Source organism: Zootoca vivipara, chromosome 10 (assembly GCF_963506605.1).
Source record: "Zootoca vivipara chromosome 10, rZooViv1.1, whole genome shotgun sequence".
Classification (NCBI taxonomy): Eukaryota; Metazoa; Chordata; class Lepidosauria; order Squamata; family Lacertidae; genus Zootoca; species Zootoca vivipara.
The window spans coordinates 40915745-40930299 of record NC_083285.1 but is presented as its reverse complement, the minus strand read 5'-3'; the positions used below and the strand labels follow the sequence as shown (position 1 = coordinate 40930299).

At 42.8% G+C, this 14555-nt stretch overlaps 1 protein-coding gene and 1 non-coding gene across 2 annotated transcripts; one reads left to right on the top strand and one right to left on the bottom strand.

The window, feature by feature from the left end:
• Positions 1-113: 113 nt before the first annotated feature.
• On the bottom strand, positions 114-13664 carry POLDIP3 (DNA polymerase delta interacting protein 3). Its single transcript, XM_035126726.2, has 9 exons — positions 13502-13664; positions 10420-10792; positions 10019-10096; positions 8388-8483; positions 6524-6709; positions 6026-6103; positions 4567-4696; positions 3857-3923; positions 114-3363 (listed from the first exon to the last, which is right to left on the bottom strand). Exons 1-9 carry the CDS (start codon positions 13564-13566, stop codon positions 3189-3191), a joined length of 1248 nt encoding a protein of 415 aa, XP_034982617.2. The 5' UTR covers positions 13567-13664; the 3' UTR covers positions 114-3188.
• Positions 13665-13972: 308 nt separating this feature from the next.
• On the top strand, positions 13973-14122 carry LOC118091597 (U12 minor spliceosomal RNA). Its single transcript, XR_004693405.1, has one exon. It is a non-coding gene; the product is annotated as a U12 minor spliceosomal RNA (small nuclear RNA).
• The last annotated feature ends 433 nt before the right edge of the window (positions 14123-14555 follow it).

Here is a 14555-nt window from a genome sequence, read left to right as displayed (position 1 = left end):
AGCCCAAGACTATTTGTCGCAAAGGTTTCTGGGAGGAGTAGTTCTTCAGGGTGCCCAGGGTGAAGGTGATAGTCCTAATTCCCGGTGTACGGGTCTGGGTGCTATGAAAAATAGCCGCCGCCTCACCTCTCCAGCTTTCGTCTTTCAATTTAGCGCGGCTCTTCCAGCTCCAGCGCAATCCTATGCCAGTTTGCTGGGAAGCAAAACATGCTGGGTTTAGCGGGACTTACTCCCAAGTGCGCGTGCGCAGGAGCTCCATCGGTATGACGGAGCCGAGTTAGATTCACGCGCATCCTCCCGTTTTGCTCGGTGGTCACAGCTGCGCCCAGGGAACAGGCGCCAAGGCCGAGCTCAGATTCAAATTAAGCCAGTGGCTCCCCGCTCTCCGCCATGAAAATCGCTGAGGGTCTTGGCAATTTAATGATTTTTTTCCTGCCTGATGTTAAGTGTGCTTTGCTAGATGCTATATACTTTTAGTTGTTGTTTGTTTGCTTCATTTGTATTTTATTGCATCACATTTGCATCCAATCTGGAGTGCAATATAAGCAATAGCATACAATTAAATCAATAGTTAATGCAGACATGCCAAAGGCCATCTGAACAAAGACCAAAGGCCACTGCTGGTCCACAGACCAGTTTGGGAACCTCTGAAGTAAACCTTGGCTTCCTCACATACTCTCCCAAGTAGTACTGTACAGCTGAACTCAAAAGATACGAAGTGGTGGTGGTGAAATCTCTACAGCTATCTTAAAGAGTAATGAGAAATCTTACCAGCTAAAAATATAGATGGAAAATCATATTGTCATTCAGTTTGCCCCTTTGCTATGCTCAGAACCATTACATGTTTAAACCTTTACAAGTCTTTTTATTAGATCAAAACAGTCTTGTAACATGTCTGTTTTTAAAAATGCTTTGCTATTTCATTTATTCTTTTAACAGAGATGAGTGAGGACATGGCAAACCTGTCAAAATACTCTAGAAGTCGATAGTCAAACAAAACAGCTCCATAAAAGACGAAATACCTTATTATTTTTATGCCACATAATCCTGTTTTCTTCTTCACTGATATAGACTATGCAATATTCTCTCAAGACCTCTCAAACATTCCCTACAAAAAAATCTTCCTGCACATAAAGAATAGCATGTCAAGGAACTGGGTCTTCTTCCCTCCCATCTCCATGGGAGAGAATTCAAACATGGCAACCCCAGCAGCAGCCTTAAAAGGCACAATCCACAGAAAGCTTTATTATTTGATTCTGCTGACAGGCACCCCCAACAGTGAAAAATTAACAGGACTCTATTGACTAATCAGTCATTTCCTTGCAACCCAAGAAGGCAGGGCAAAATACAGGTTCTGTATAACAAACGTTTATTCAGAAACATAATACATAATGTCCTCCAGCCCCAACCTTCCCTTCCCCTGTAACCAACTGCTAATGAAACACAGGTACAGGGAACAGCAGTTCTGCACAAAATATCATTTGTCAATCATAAGCACATCTCCCCAGTAAGCGTGAAATTATGATCGGTCCTAAATAATTCAGATTTAAAAACCCCATTGGGAAGCAAATGCCTTCCATGTTGTGAAGGTTTATTGTGTGACATAACGTGTGTAGCCTGCTAAATGAAACTAAGAAACTGTACAGAACGAAGAGAAAAAGGAATGTAGAATCCACTGAGCACCAGGTTCTACAATGGAAGAAAGCAGATATATTACACTGCAGGGTTTTAGCACAGATAAACAGCAATGCTCTCGTCTTGTAGCCGGAAGTATAAAAATGCAAGCCCCCATACAAGTATCTGCATGTTTATTTAGTATAAAACCAATGCAATTATTCTTAACCCTTGTCAGTTTTCAATTTTCACTGGACTAAATGGGTTGCTAGAAAACGGAAGTATCTTTTTGTTTTAGCAAAGACTGGCATGTCAGAGGAAATTCAGCATGGCCAAAAAACAAATCATCCTCACTTTGCTATAGGCAACTCATTTTCCTGCTATCCCTGTTCTATGCCAAACCAATAGGTAGATTCTCCTCTATATGAACTACAAGAGATACCCACCATTTCCCAGTACAGAAAAATAAGCAACAGTGCTGTACAGTAGCAGCAGTCAAGCCCAAACAGATGCAACTCTTACAATTGACAAGTCCATGAGAGCTGGAGGCTGGACGTTTTCCTGACTATTACACTCAGGGATAAGGTAGTGTAGGGTAAAAACAGATGCCCTGTAGAAATAGTTCCTAGGAGTTTATCACTGGAGTTTATTTGGGTGCCATTAACCTCCAAGAAAGGTGTAGGTGCTACAAAACATAGTGGTGCATCAGAATCTGTCAGGACTGAACAAATGAGGACCTCTATTCACTGCAGTGCTTCTAAGGCATTAGGCATGAGAAGTGATTGCTGAAGCCAGAAACACTTTCTTCTTGCCCAATACATAATTTCATAGTAAAAACACAATGTAAATGATACAAAGTGAAAGAAAGCCCATGCAGTCTCACAAAGAGAGCATCTGTGAGACTTCCTGGACTGAAGAGTACACCAACGCCAGGGCACATGCTTCTTTCTCTCAGTGCACTAGCAGATTATTACAACGACAAAGTAAGATGAAGTGTAAGATGTGCTATGTTCCTGTGCCTATACCTATTTGCATTGGCTTCACAGTCCCTTCCATTAGCTGCTGAACAAAGAGAACATTTGCTGCTGCTTCTCCTTCACTAATTTTACAATTTCAGAACAGCTAAAACCGCTACCAAATCCTGGCCTCCGCTACAGACAGAGTTGAATTGAAAAGGAAATGCAGTCCATCATCAGTAAAAAGGACTCTCATCTCTCACTCAAAGGGTGCAAGTGCCAAACAGATGCTACTCACATCCTTTGCTAGCTGCACTTTTCAATGGCTGGATACAGGTAGGGTGGTTGAAACAAAGGAAAAAGAGTTAAATGTTCTAAGCTTGGTGATATATCACTGGAGGAAGGGAAGATTATTCCATTAGAAATATGTGGACAAAAACTCCAACTATGAAAACAGAACACATACATTAGGGAGAACACTACTGTACAGGAAGGTAGCAATTGTAGAAAAACAAAGGTTTCAGCATGGTCAAACACAACATCAGTTGCGTTCCCACACTTGTCTCCCTATTTCCCACGCTCAACAAGTTTTCCAGTCCACTCCTTGCCTGTCACTCTTCAAAGTTTGATTTTGAACTCTGTAGGTTGCACAGAGGCGGAGGTCCCTGAGGATTTGAAGAGTGCTTTTAAGATAGTATCAGGATCCACTTCAGCTGGTGGATTTGAGGCGGTTCCTACACTTGTCCGACGTGGTTCACCTTCCTTCTTCACTGAGGGGGTGTCACTCAATCGACTAGGGAGAACAACAAGAGATACACTATTTAGCCTCACAACAGAACAAGTGTCAAGTTAAGCAGCAGAGCTTACTCTTTTTCAGCAATTACCATCCATTGCCTGGATAGCTAGCTTAATCCATGTGTACTTTTCAGGATTTCAGATTAAGATAAAAAAGTTATGGAAAGGGAAAAGAAGACGAACAACAACAACAACACAGAGAACCCCAGGGAGCTCCACCATCAATAGTTGTTGAATGGTGAAATGCAGATCAATTTACACTGCTGAACCAAAACTGTTGTTCTGATTATTAAGCAAGCAATTACAGGTTGGGAGAGGCCTACTGCCTGAACAGCAGTGCTGGATATATAGGAAAATTAGTAAAGAAGCTTTAATCTGAATATCAACAAACGCGTTTGGTATTTTGCTTGGGTACAAAAATTATATGGCACCTTGTGAAGGAGCAAAAATGTTACACCACAGTTTTATGAGCATAAATCATATGCACATACAGCAAGATAGGTTGGTCTGATGTGATGATATTCCCATTCATATGAAGGTTGCATTTCATCGGCTGGCCTGATGGAGAAGAACAAAAAAAAACAAAAACGAATTAAACCTCAGGAAAGTGGTATATGTTTCTTCACTGTGCATCCATTCTGCTCATTAAACAAGATCCCTGGATTTGAATGCACAGATTTGCCACCATTATACACAGTTTGAGCCTAAGCTTCTCTATTCTGAGATACAATATTATTATTAATTACATTTGTATACTGCCGTGCATCTGCAGAGCTCAGGGCAGTCACAGCATAAAAATACAAGATAAAAACAGAAAATACATAATAAAAATAAGGACAAAATGAACCAATATCCCTCCTCATGTCAATACCCTAACTACTTACACAAACTCTGAAACAGCAAAGTTTCTGCAGTCTCTCAAGAGCATTAATTCTCACAAACTTGGTATTGCTGTATATCCAGTTGGTGTAGGGGCAAGTTATCATCTATGTGCCTGCAATATCTCTCTCACTCCAATATGAGCAATTTTTGTGTCTTCTAAACACCTGATACAATAATAGTCTAAGAACTGCTCAGCCCCTCACGGCAGCTATTAATAATTAAGTAATAATTTCCTGACTTCTTACACACAGAAGAAGTACCATCTGAGATCTTCAGGGAAGTAAAACGTTTGTGTGTTCTATATGAGGCTCACACTCACCATCCAAGCATCTGTTGTTGTATTTCTTATACGCAGTAATGGCATCTTCCTTTTTCACAAACACCACCTCAGCCATTCCGGGGTGCACTAAACGGGCTCGCTTTAAGGCACCACATACACAGAACAACTCCTGAGGAAAGAGCAAATTACAGTACAGCTTTATTTAACTTAGCTCATCTTTGCTACTGTATTGCAAGCATTTCTTGTTAGTGTGGAATTTAGTGTGGAAGTCAAGGCCACAGCTGCCAACTCTGATATTTGAACTATCACACATTAAGAACATAGAAGTTGCCTTGCTGGAGCACACAGAGGAACACTTAGTCCAGCCTTCTGTTTCCAACAACAGTCAGATAGATATATTTACGTCAGGGATGGGAAACCACTTTTTGGCCACAGGACCAGTTCAAATTGTGGCTGACTCTCCATCTGCTACAATTGACCAATAACCCAGGCTTCTCTCTTGTCAATCATTTGATGTCATTTGTCAGGTGGCTCTGACCCTGGTGAAAGCAGTGTGGCTTGCATTCAGCACCCACTCTGAACAGTGTTGAATACAAACAGCACTTGCAAAGGAACATTGGGAGCACACTCCAAGGCTCCTGATTATTCCGTTGCAGCGGGTGCTTTGTTTGTATGTGTGATATCAGCCGAGCGACATATGGTTGTGGCCCAAGAAGAACAGCAGAGCGGACTAAATTGAGAGACTGAGTGGACCTAGTTAAGTCTGCAGGCCAGAGGTCCCTCCCTCACCCCCATCCCACAATCCATGCTTTAGGTAATAAACTCAGAATCAGAGTATGAAGGTATTTTATTACCCAACAGATAGAATAAATTGAGGTTCGATGTAGCTATCCACAATTAGAGCCACGTTCCACAACTATGTCTGCTCCTTTTTAAAAGCCGCATGATCTAATAATCACATCTTGTGAGAGTGAATGCCTAAAGTTTCTCATGCATTACACAAAGAAGTCCTTGCATTCCTAACGCCCCGTATATCCTCAGAAAACTACATGTAGAGAGCAACGGAACCTCCAGTATAACTAAAGATACACTGGGATCATTTCCCCCACACCAAAAGTCAGAGGGAATGTGACAGTAACCCTGCTGTCAGAGCACTGCTTTCAAACTGTTCTGGATTTCACAAACTTTGGAAACTTTCCTACTGTGTGAAGAACACAATGGAGTCTGCCAGGACGTCATTCAGGAAAATAATTCTGGAACACACAGGGGTGGCTCTCCTCAAAGTCATTAGCTTGCTCTCAAGTCAATTAATTTTTCTGAATATATTTAGGCGTCTTGGAGCTTTTGCAGACGTCTACCTAGCTCCTTACTGCTACCACCTAAGATTCTCCAGGCTCTCCCAAGAAAATACACATCCCATTTTACTCTATAAACATTGGGTAGAACACGGATACAGGGCACAAGCAAATCCCCGATTTCAACAATATACAGTACTCACAACAATATCCTCTTCAGTGACTCGAGGGTGCAGATTATTCACAGTCATTTTAGTACCTTCTAATGGGCTGAAGGCCGGCTGCCAAGAAACAGACAAATGCGTCACATGCATACAATCTGGGATTGGGGGGCGGGGAGACAGATCAAAGTAAATGGGGCTTTGAGGAAATGGGGGAAAGACAAGGGTAAGATTCAGCAAAATCCAGCCTTCAGAATTTAATTTCTACTCTTTTTGGTAGATTCTGTTAATCTCTGAAAATATTTCAACAAGAAATCATATATGACAAATGTTTGCCCAGCAAGCATGAGAAGCAAATGGGTTTCAGATTCTACCAGTTCTTCAAGTTACCATGTCCAATTCCACTGTTTTCTCTGGAAGAAGGAAATAATTTTTTTCCATTCAGCTGTACTTGAACAGGGTTTGTTCTTCTTCTTGTTATTAAAATCCAGAATAGGAAGCTGTAGTGGCCACAAAAAGATATTCGTGTCCTTGACTCACCTCAACTGGTGGTGGTGGCTCTTTGGGGGGTTCTTCCTTTGTCACCAAGGTTCGGGACATGTTAGTCAGGGCCTTTGTCCGGATGGGGGACGGTGGAGCTGTGGGGGCCGTATAGGCATCATTCTGCACAACCTTTGTGAGGGGGACTGTCTTTGACAGAGAGAACTTGTTGCCACTGAGTCCAGCCTACGTAAATGGATAACACAAATCCCTGAATACTGCAAGCGCCAGAAGCAGAACTAATTCCTCCTCCTCTAAGTAGCAGCTACCCAGCAAGATTTCCCATTCCATAAAGATTTAACCTTAGAAACAAAGCCAATGTGACGTAGAGAAGACTATTCAGCCCCTGAAGTCAGCTAATGCATTCAAAAATTCCTCTTGGTATTTGTGCACACTGGTGAACTGTTGCGGGTTAGAAATACTTGAATTATCAAGTATTGAAAACAGATTTCACATTTTGTGTAAAGACAGTACAGTACATTCCATTATTAACTTTTAACTATTTTACAAGTTAGGAAAACTCCTCCCCCCCCCAATCCCACCTTATCCTTGCACAACTACTTTTGATCCATCAGGTCAAACTAATCAGGTTGTTAGTTTGGGAAAATAAGGATCTGTACTGAGACCCTTAAAAAAACTTTTATTAGTTGTCTGGAAACGAAGAGAAACTGTGATGTAGTAAAATCATAATGTATGCAAGAAGCGTTTAAGACGAGAAGTAGTATTTATGCATGTTTATATGGAAAGAAGTAGGTCTCTAGGGTCAAAAACTAGGTCTCTAGGGTCTAAAAATGGCAGAAACCACCCAGAGTTTTCAGATAGTTACTACTGTCTTGGGAAAATGTGAGATAACGTGCTGGAAGTGTCATCTTTATTTGGTACTTTACTCATAAAGAAAATCAGAATACCATATCCTTAACGTCACAGCATAAATCCATTCTGGATTGCTGCACACCATTTTAGTTGTCCATTTCAAGGTGTTTTTTTTAATAAAAAAACAAATACCTAAGTGGACAACGATTATCCAGAATATCAAATTTAGACTGAATCCAGGTTCTATTTCAACCAGAATAATCCTATTAATCCCAGTGACACAGTTCCCTTGCTTAGGGTGTTTTAAAGGTTTAGCTTAGGACAAGAGTAAGGGCACATGATCATCCCGACTACAGATAGTGTAAAGAAAATATTCTTTATCTTTCTTTCATAAAATAAAGTCGCTATGTAAGACAGGCAATGCATTTAGCTTACAGAACTCTCTGCCATGAAATGCTTTGAAAATGATTAGTATGGATGAGGTGTTCTGATTAGAAAAAGTCAAATGACACAACACAGTTTCAGTTACTGGTTTGCCTGAGCAAAGAGGAGACAGACTAACTGCAGACCCAAGAGCAGGATAACGAGCAAGTTTGTTTTTGCCAGTAGTGCAGGCTATTGCCACTCTGTTTGGTACAGGTGCAAGCAGTAGCTCGGGGGGACACTGGAGCTCTAAAGAGCCCCATTCCCATGGGGGAAAGTGGACATGGGCCACCTATTGGCAGTGGACAAAGAAACCCTTTTTCTCTCTAACTTCCCATCTCTTTTCCTTCTCTGCACCTTTCACAGAAACAGAGTAGACTGCTGGGGTGAAAACAAGAGATCTATTCCTGCACAACAGCTCACTTTATGGGGCATGGGCTGGATGGGAACCTCTTACAGGACACATTTGGTCCATGGGCAAGCAATCTGCTGCCCTATTCTAGGGTAAAAAAATGCAAGAATACCAGTAAGTCCAGTCAATACAAGCTCAGAGCACATGCAAAACAACCAAAGTACATGTCCATTGGGAAGTGGAGGGAGTGGGGAAGCTAATGAGACAGACCCTTACCGCACTGTGCAGGAAGCTGTTTGCGGTAGTGATCTTCATTTGCTTATTAGGAAGGGGAGATACAGTTTCTTCATCATCTTCTACATCATATTGAGACTAAATAGAAACAAAAAAAAGCAAAACCCCAAGTAACATATAAATGCAAGTGGTTGATTTGATGTTTCTGGTTGCTGATGTAAAACTAGATATTCTAGACTGATACACTTAAAACAGTTCTATACATGTTTACTAATAGGTTTTTCTGAATATATGCCCCAGCAAATACATGTATGTAGCCACTCTGATTTGTGGCATCTTAATACCAGGACATGAAAATAAAAAGGACTCTTAAGTAGCATTGATAGCACTGTAAAGTTGGAAGGGATCCTCAGGGTCATCTAGTCCAGGCATATCCACTCCCAAGAGACTGTAATTTACTCCCAGTATAAAAAAACTGGTGGTGATCTACCTATTGCTATTGGAGGGAAGAGGAGTCTGCGTGGGGTGGGTGGATTGCCCAAAATTGTTGAGCTTTTTTTTAGGAGAGAAGTGCCCAGAGTTATTGAGCTTTTTGGGAGAGGATTGCACAGAGGTTTTTTTAGCTTTCCCCCCATAACTTTTTCTACACAATAAGGATCAACTGGGGAACTACCAGCTGGACATTCTTGGTCCAACCCCCTGCAATACAGGAACCTCGGGCTGTTCAATTCAACTCAAATTTGAAGACTCCATCTAAACATGATATTAAATGTACCTTTGCATTTAACATGCACAATTTCTAAAACGCAAATATCTATGTGCAGATGTGGGTGAGGATCAGGATTGTGGCATGTGGGGGAATGTAACCTTTTCCTCCCTGTCACCATCTGAAGTGAAATCCCCTCCCCTGCTACAATTTGCATGGTGCAGAAAGTTCCCACAGGAGTCGGTGGAACCTTACTCCTGATGTAAACAGCAGCTTGAAAAGCGGGAATTTCCTTAAAATCACAGCATGGGATGGGTTAAATACCCCACCCATCACAATCTATTATTGCATCCCTCCCAATTAGTGGCAATTAGCATTTTTTAAAAGTACATTACATACAGACACACATTTGCCATAATTATCAGTTTGGCCCAGAGTCTCCTCAATCTCTCTCAGCACTAATGCCAAGCATTAATCTGCCCAACAACTTTGTAACATGAAACATTAGCCAATGACAGACAAACAGGATTTCTTTCCCGTGCAGGTGTACTGTGATAATGGAAGATTGGCCAATAACATCGAAATAGGTAGACATAGAGGCCAGAAGTTAAAAATGGTATTTCCTAAGTACTGAAAGGATTGTAGTAAGTGAGTACAAGAATGTAGGGGTAAGATCCAAAGGCACCACAAATCTACTTTGTGAATTGTCACTGCAAGATACTACACATATGGGAACCTGTGAGTTTCATTCATGCAGAGAACATTCTCAGCCTGTAGGCTGTGAACATATTACATAAGGCAAGCAAAACTTTTAAATTAATTTATAATGCCAATCTCCGAAATCAGAAATAAAATCACTTCAGGGTGTTTCACTGGAAGCAACTGAAATAAATATTAAACACATGTTCAAAGATTACTAGATTTTATAACAATTGACAACTCCACTCTGTTACTGAATGGCACACACCTGTTTGTTTGTGTGATTGTTCACAATGTTGACCTTCATGCATGCAGGATGAGTGTGCAATGGAGTTGCAGCCTTCTGCTGTGATGGGGAGAGAAAAACACATCATTAACATCTAAAGGTTTCAGTGAAATCCCTTGCTTCATCATGATGGCATACTCAAAGCTTAAAGGATGCACTAAGATCTCTACTTTTAATTATCAGATTATGAAACAAAGCAGAATTTCAGAACTCAGATTCATGGATTTTGTTATCTGTATTACACATGTGATATAATGCTGTATTAATGCTTTCCCCAACTGTTTCCCTTGAAATACATGCAACTAGTGCTCCAGGAACTGCCAACACATAGGACAGTGCTGGAGAGACAACAACAGACTGTAGAGATAGTGACTATAACCTACTTGAATTGTTTTTGTGATCTTCATGGCAGGGGCCACCGTTTCCACAGCAGCTTTCACAATGGCTGCACTAGGAGTGCTCCTTTTCAGACTGATCTTCTCTCTGGCATCAACAACTTTGGTCACTTGCTGCTTTCGGGAATTAAGCATTTCCCGGGCGTCTTGCACTTTTCCTTGGATTTTAAACCTGGCATCTTTCTGAAGCAGTTTCTCCCGGGCATCTTTCACGCCAATTTTGTGTCGGGCATCAGTAAGGCCAATCTTCTGCCGTGCATCAAATGTCCTCTGGAAACCAACACTTGGTGCTGATCTGCTTAGAAAAGTTTGTTGGACTCCAATTTGAGGTCTACCACCAAATAATGGTCTTGTGTTCAGCCTGGAACAGAAATGTCAGGTGTTAAAAGCAAACGAACTGCTGCATTTTAAGACGTTAAGCTGCAATGTGTGCAGAGGGTGGTGGCCAGGATGATAAAGGGTCCAGAAACCAAGCCTTATGAGGAATGATTGAGGGTATTGAGTATGTTTATCCTGGTAAAGAGGAGTCTGAGAGGAGATAGCCATCTTCCAATATTTAAAGGGCTGGAGCAGTTTTCTCCTGCTCTGGAGGCTAGCACCCAAACCAATGGATTCAAGCTCCGAGTAAACATGGATTCCAACTAAACATCAGGAAGAACTTTCTGACGGTAAGAGATGCTCAACAGTGGAAGAGACTCCCACAAGAGATGGTGGACTCTCCTTCCTTGGAGGTTTTTAAGCAGAGTGTGGATGGCCACCTGTCATTTATGATCTAGCTGAGATTCCTGCATTGCAGGGGGTTGGACAAGATGACCTTTGAGGTCCCTTCCAACTTTATAGTTCTACGATTCTATGATCTAACACAACAGTTCCACCAAGTGACAGAAGAGGCCGAACTGAAGGTACAGAGATTTTAAAATCTGAACTGCAAGAAAAGCCTGGAGCTGGTGACAGAAAACGGAAGACACTAAGACCTGCGAAAAGGCCAACAATGGAATCCAATGTTATTATACAAGTTGACTGACAAGGATAATCTAATATACATACATTCCTTTGGAAAACAACTAATATGTAACAGAGATAGAATTGCTTGCCCCTCATAGCTTTCAAAATTTGAAATTCATATTTCAACCATTGAATGTGTTTGTGAAGAATGCATGTACTACACCAAAATGACGGAATATTGTTAAAATGAGTTGAAATGGGATACCGGGTTTATATATATATATCCGGCATATATCTCTGTATATCCCGGCGTATAAGACGACTTTTGAACCCAGGAAAATCTTTTCAAAAGTTGTGGGTCGTCTTATATGCCGGGTATAAGATCTACAGTCGGCGCAAACGGTGTGGGGAGCTCAAAGATGGCCGCGGCCGCATCCCCGCCGTATGCGGTGACTGTGTAAGCGGCTGCTGCTTTCTTTCCGTGCAGGAAGAGGGGACATGCGGGGCTTTCCTCCCTCCTCCTTGCATGGAAAGAAAGCGGCAGCCGCTTACTCTCCCCCCCCACTGCCTTGGTGCCTGGAACAGTGGGTGCCTAGTGGAGGATGCAAGCGACCGAGGAGGACGTGCGTGTAAGTCTCAGCCCCCTACCCCACCCCACCTTATTCCCCACGTCTTCTTCTTCTTCACGAGCTAACTGCAGTTTTTATGCTTCAGCTCCTTCCCTCCCTGCGAATGAAATCTACGGTAGTTCAAAATGCTACCGTAGTTCTTAGCATGCCTGCAAGTAAGTGCATTTAAACATCTGTGCATTTAAGCACTGTTATCTCTCTTTTGGCTTCATTTACTGGTATTTAAAAAGCGGGGAGAGGAAGAGATACAGAATTTTTTTATTTGGTGTGCGTTGGAAGTTTGGGATATACTCGTTACAGCGAATATACCCCAAACTCTATATTTTGACTGGAAAAGTAGGGGGTTGTCTTATACGCCCGGTCACCTTATACGCCGGCATATACAGTATGTGTATATCTATCTATCTATCTATCTGGGAATTTAAGAGATGTAACTGAAATCTAGTCAGCTTACCAAGCAGCATTTCAATTACAATAGAACATCCTGATATTAAATGGAAAACATGCTTTTATAGGAGGGAAAAGGGGCAAATCATAATTAATTCTTAACTATATTTCAAAGAACATGATGGGTGGTTTTTTGCTTCTGTGTTTAACACAATTTCATTCAAACTGGTGGACACTGTCTAAGAATCAGAACGAAAGATGAATGCCGCCTTTTCCCTTGGGAGTGTGGAAGTCTGATTTGAGATTTTTTCTTTTTCTTTTTAGCTTTAGCAGAGGTAGCTAAAAATCTAATGGTGGCCTTTGGCAGCAATATTATAAAGGTGTGACCTCTTCACTGCAGATAAGCAAAAATGTTAAGTTATTTATCTAAATGTTCTGCAATGAGACATATTTCTCAATCTTATAATAGAACAATTGTTTATGGAGGCTGTAGATCACCTTGCATGTCAAAGGAAGTGTAAAAGTAGCAAAAAAAGAGGAGAGTTCAGGAACAGAAACATTGGCTGTATGAACAGCAAAGGTAAAAAAATTTGTATGATGCACAAGGTGAAGAAGCAGGGCTGGCCCAATGCACAATGCCACCCCAAAAGTCTCTACAATCAGTTATTGGTTGTATGCCATAGCGCATAGTTTGTCACCCCGAAACAAATACTGTCCCATCTCAGCACACAAGATGCCCCACTTGGAATACACAAAATGTTTTGGGCCGCCCTTAGGAACAAAGCGCCAGAATCACTACAATAAAGGTGCCGAGAGACCTGCGGAAGGAGGGTGCTGCACCCTCTCCACGCAGACCCACGTCTGCGGGGCAAAACACACACACTTGGCCTCGGACACCTCACTGCCGAGAACGGCCAAGCAGAACCGAACGCTCCAGTGGGCGATGACTGACAGGAGAGCGAGCCAATCGGAGCACCGAGTGCACATCCCCAGCCGGATCCTGCCGGAGCAGAGCACGGATCCCGCCTCCGGGCAGCGACGTGGGGGGGAAGGGAACCCTTGCGGGGAACGGGGGCCTCTCCTCCCGCCGGGCTCTTTCCACGGCTCACCTTCCCTTCGTGTTCACACTGACGCCGCGTTTCCGGATCAGCTCGTCCAGAGACAAGTCCGCCATGTTGTCGCTAGGCCCCGAGACAAGTCGCTGCGACCGAAGCCCGGACGTGAGAACCAACTGCTTCCGGTGTCGCCGCGCCCTCTCCCTCCACAACCTCTCACCTCTCCTTCCCCCTGGAAGTGGATCTTCTCGCGACGCTGGCGAAGGACTTCACGACGGCTTAGAGATTCCCATAATCCCTCGCGGCGCGAGTGCTCATTTGCATGCTCTCCGGGGAGCTGCGCGAGGGGTTTTTTGCACACGCTAGGGGGATTTCATCTTTGTTTTACGAATTGCTCCCCGCATAAAGGGTCATCAGATTGTGCTTCACGACTGTTGTGGTCCCGGGGCTTCGCTGTGTTTTGCTCATCCTCACTTATAAAGCGGCTGCTTTCAACTACGTGCCTTCGCTGCAAAACTGAAGTTCATGCCTTAAACTTATGAGTAAGGAAAATAATGATCCGGGGTGACGCCCGGGTCCTCACTGCTAATGTGAGAGGAATTTTTGAACGGGTACAGGTCGTCCCTATGGTGACCCGCCTACTTAGCGGGATGCCTGGGTGCTTTGATCTGCCCGACCCTTCCCTACTGAAATGGTTAAAAAATAACTTCCACTTAATTTTTTAGTTGGGTATGGTAGTAATTCATTCATATACATCCCATACAAAACAAATGTTACCTTGTGTTCTGTGTGTGCCTTTCAACTGCTGCATTTTGTATCACTGGGTATTGAGTTGAGGTGCCCACAGGTACAAATAGATGCTGAAGACATTAAGCATGTTGTTCAAACACACTCTTACCGGTAGTTTAAGAGGTAACGGTAAAGGGACGCCTGACCATTAGGTCCAGTCATGACCGACTCTGGGGTTGTGGCGCTCATCTCGCGTTATTGGCCAAGGGAGCCGCCGTACAGCTTCCAGGTCATGTGGCCAGCATGACAAAGCCACTTCTGGCGAACCAGAGCCGCACACAGACGTTTACCTTCCCGCTGGAGCGGTACCTATTTATCT

Excerpts from the sequence above, each read along its gene's own strand:
- POLDIP3 (XM_035126726.2), bottom strand. The coding sequence starts at position 13,566 with ATGGCGGACTTGTCTCTGGACGAGCTGATCCGGAAACGCGGCGTCAGT. Across the intron at positions 6,104-6,523 it reads AGCCACCACCACCAGTTGAG|CCGGCCTTCAGCCCATTAGA; the intron begins GTGAGTCAAGGA and ends GTTTCTTGGCAG. Across the intron at positions 4,697-6,025 it reads TCACTGAAGAGGATATTGTT|GAGTTGTTCTGTGTATGTGG; the intron begins GTGAGTACTGTA and ends CTCTTTCCTCAG.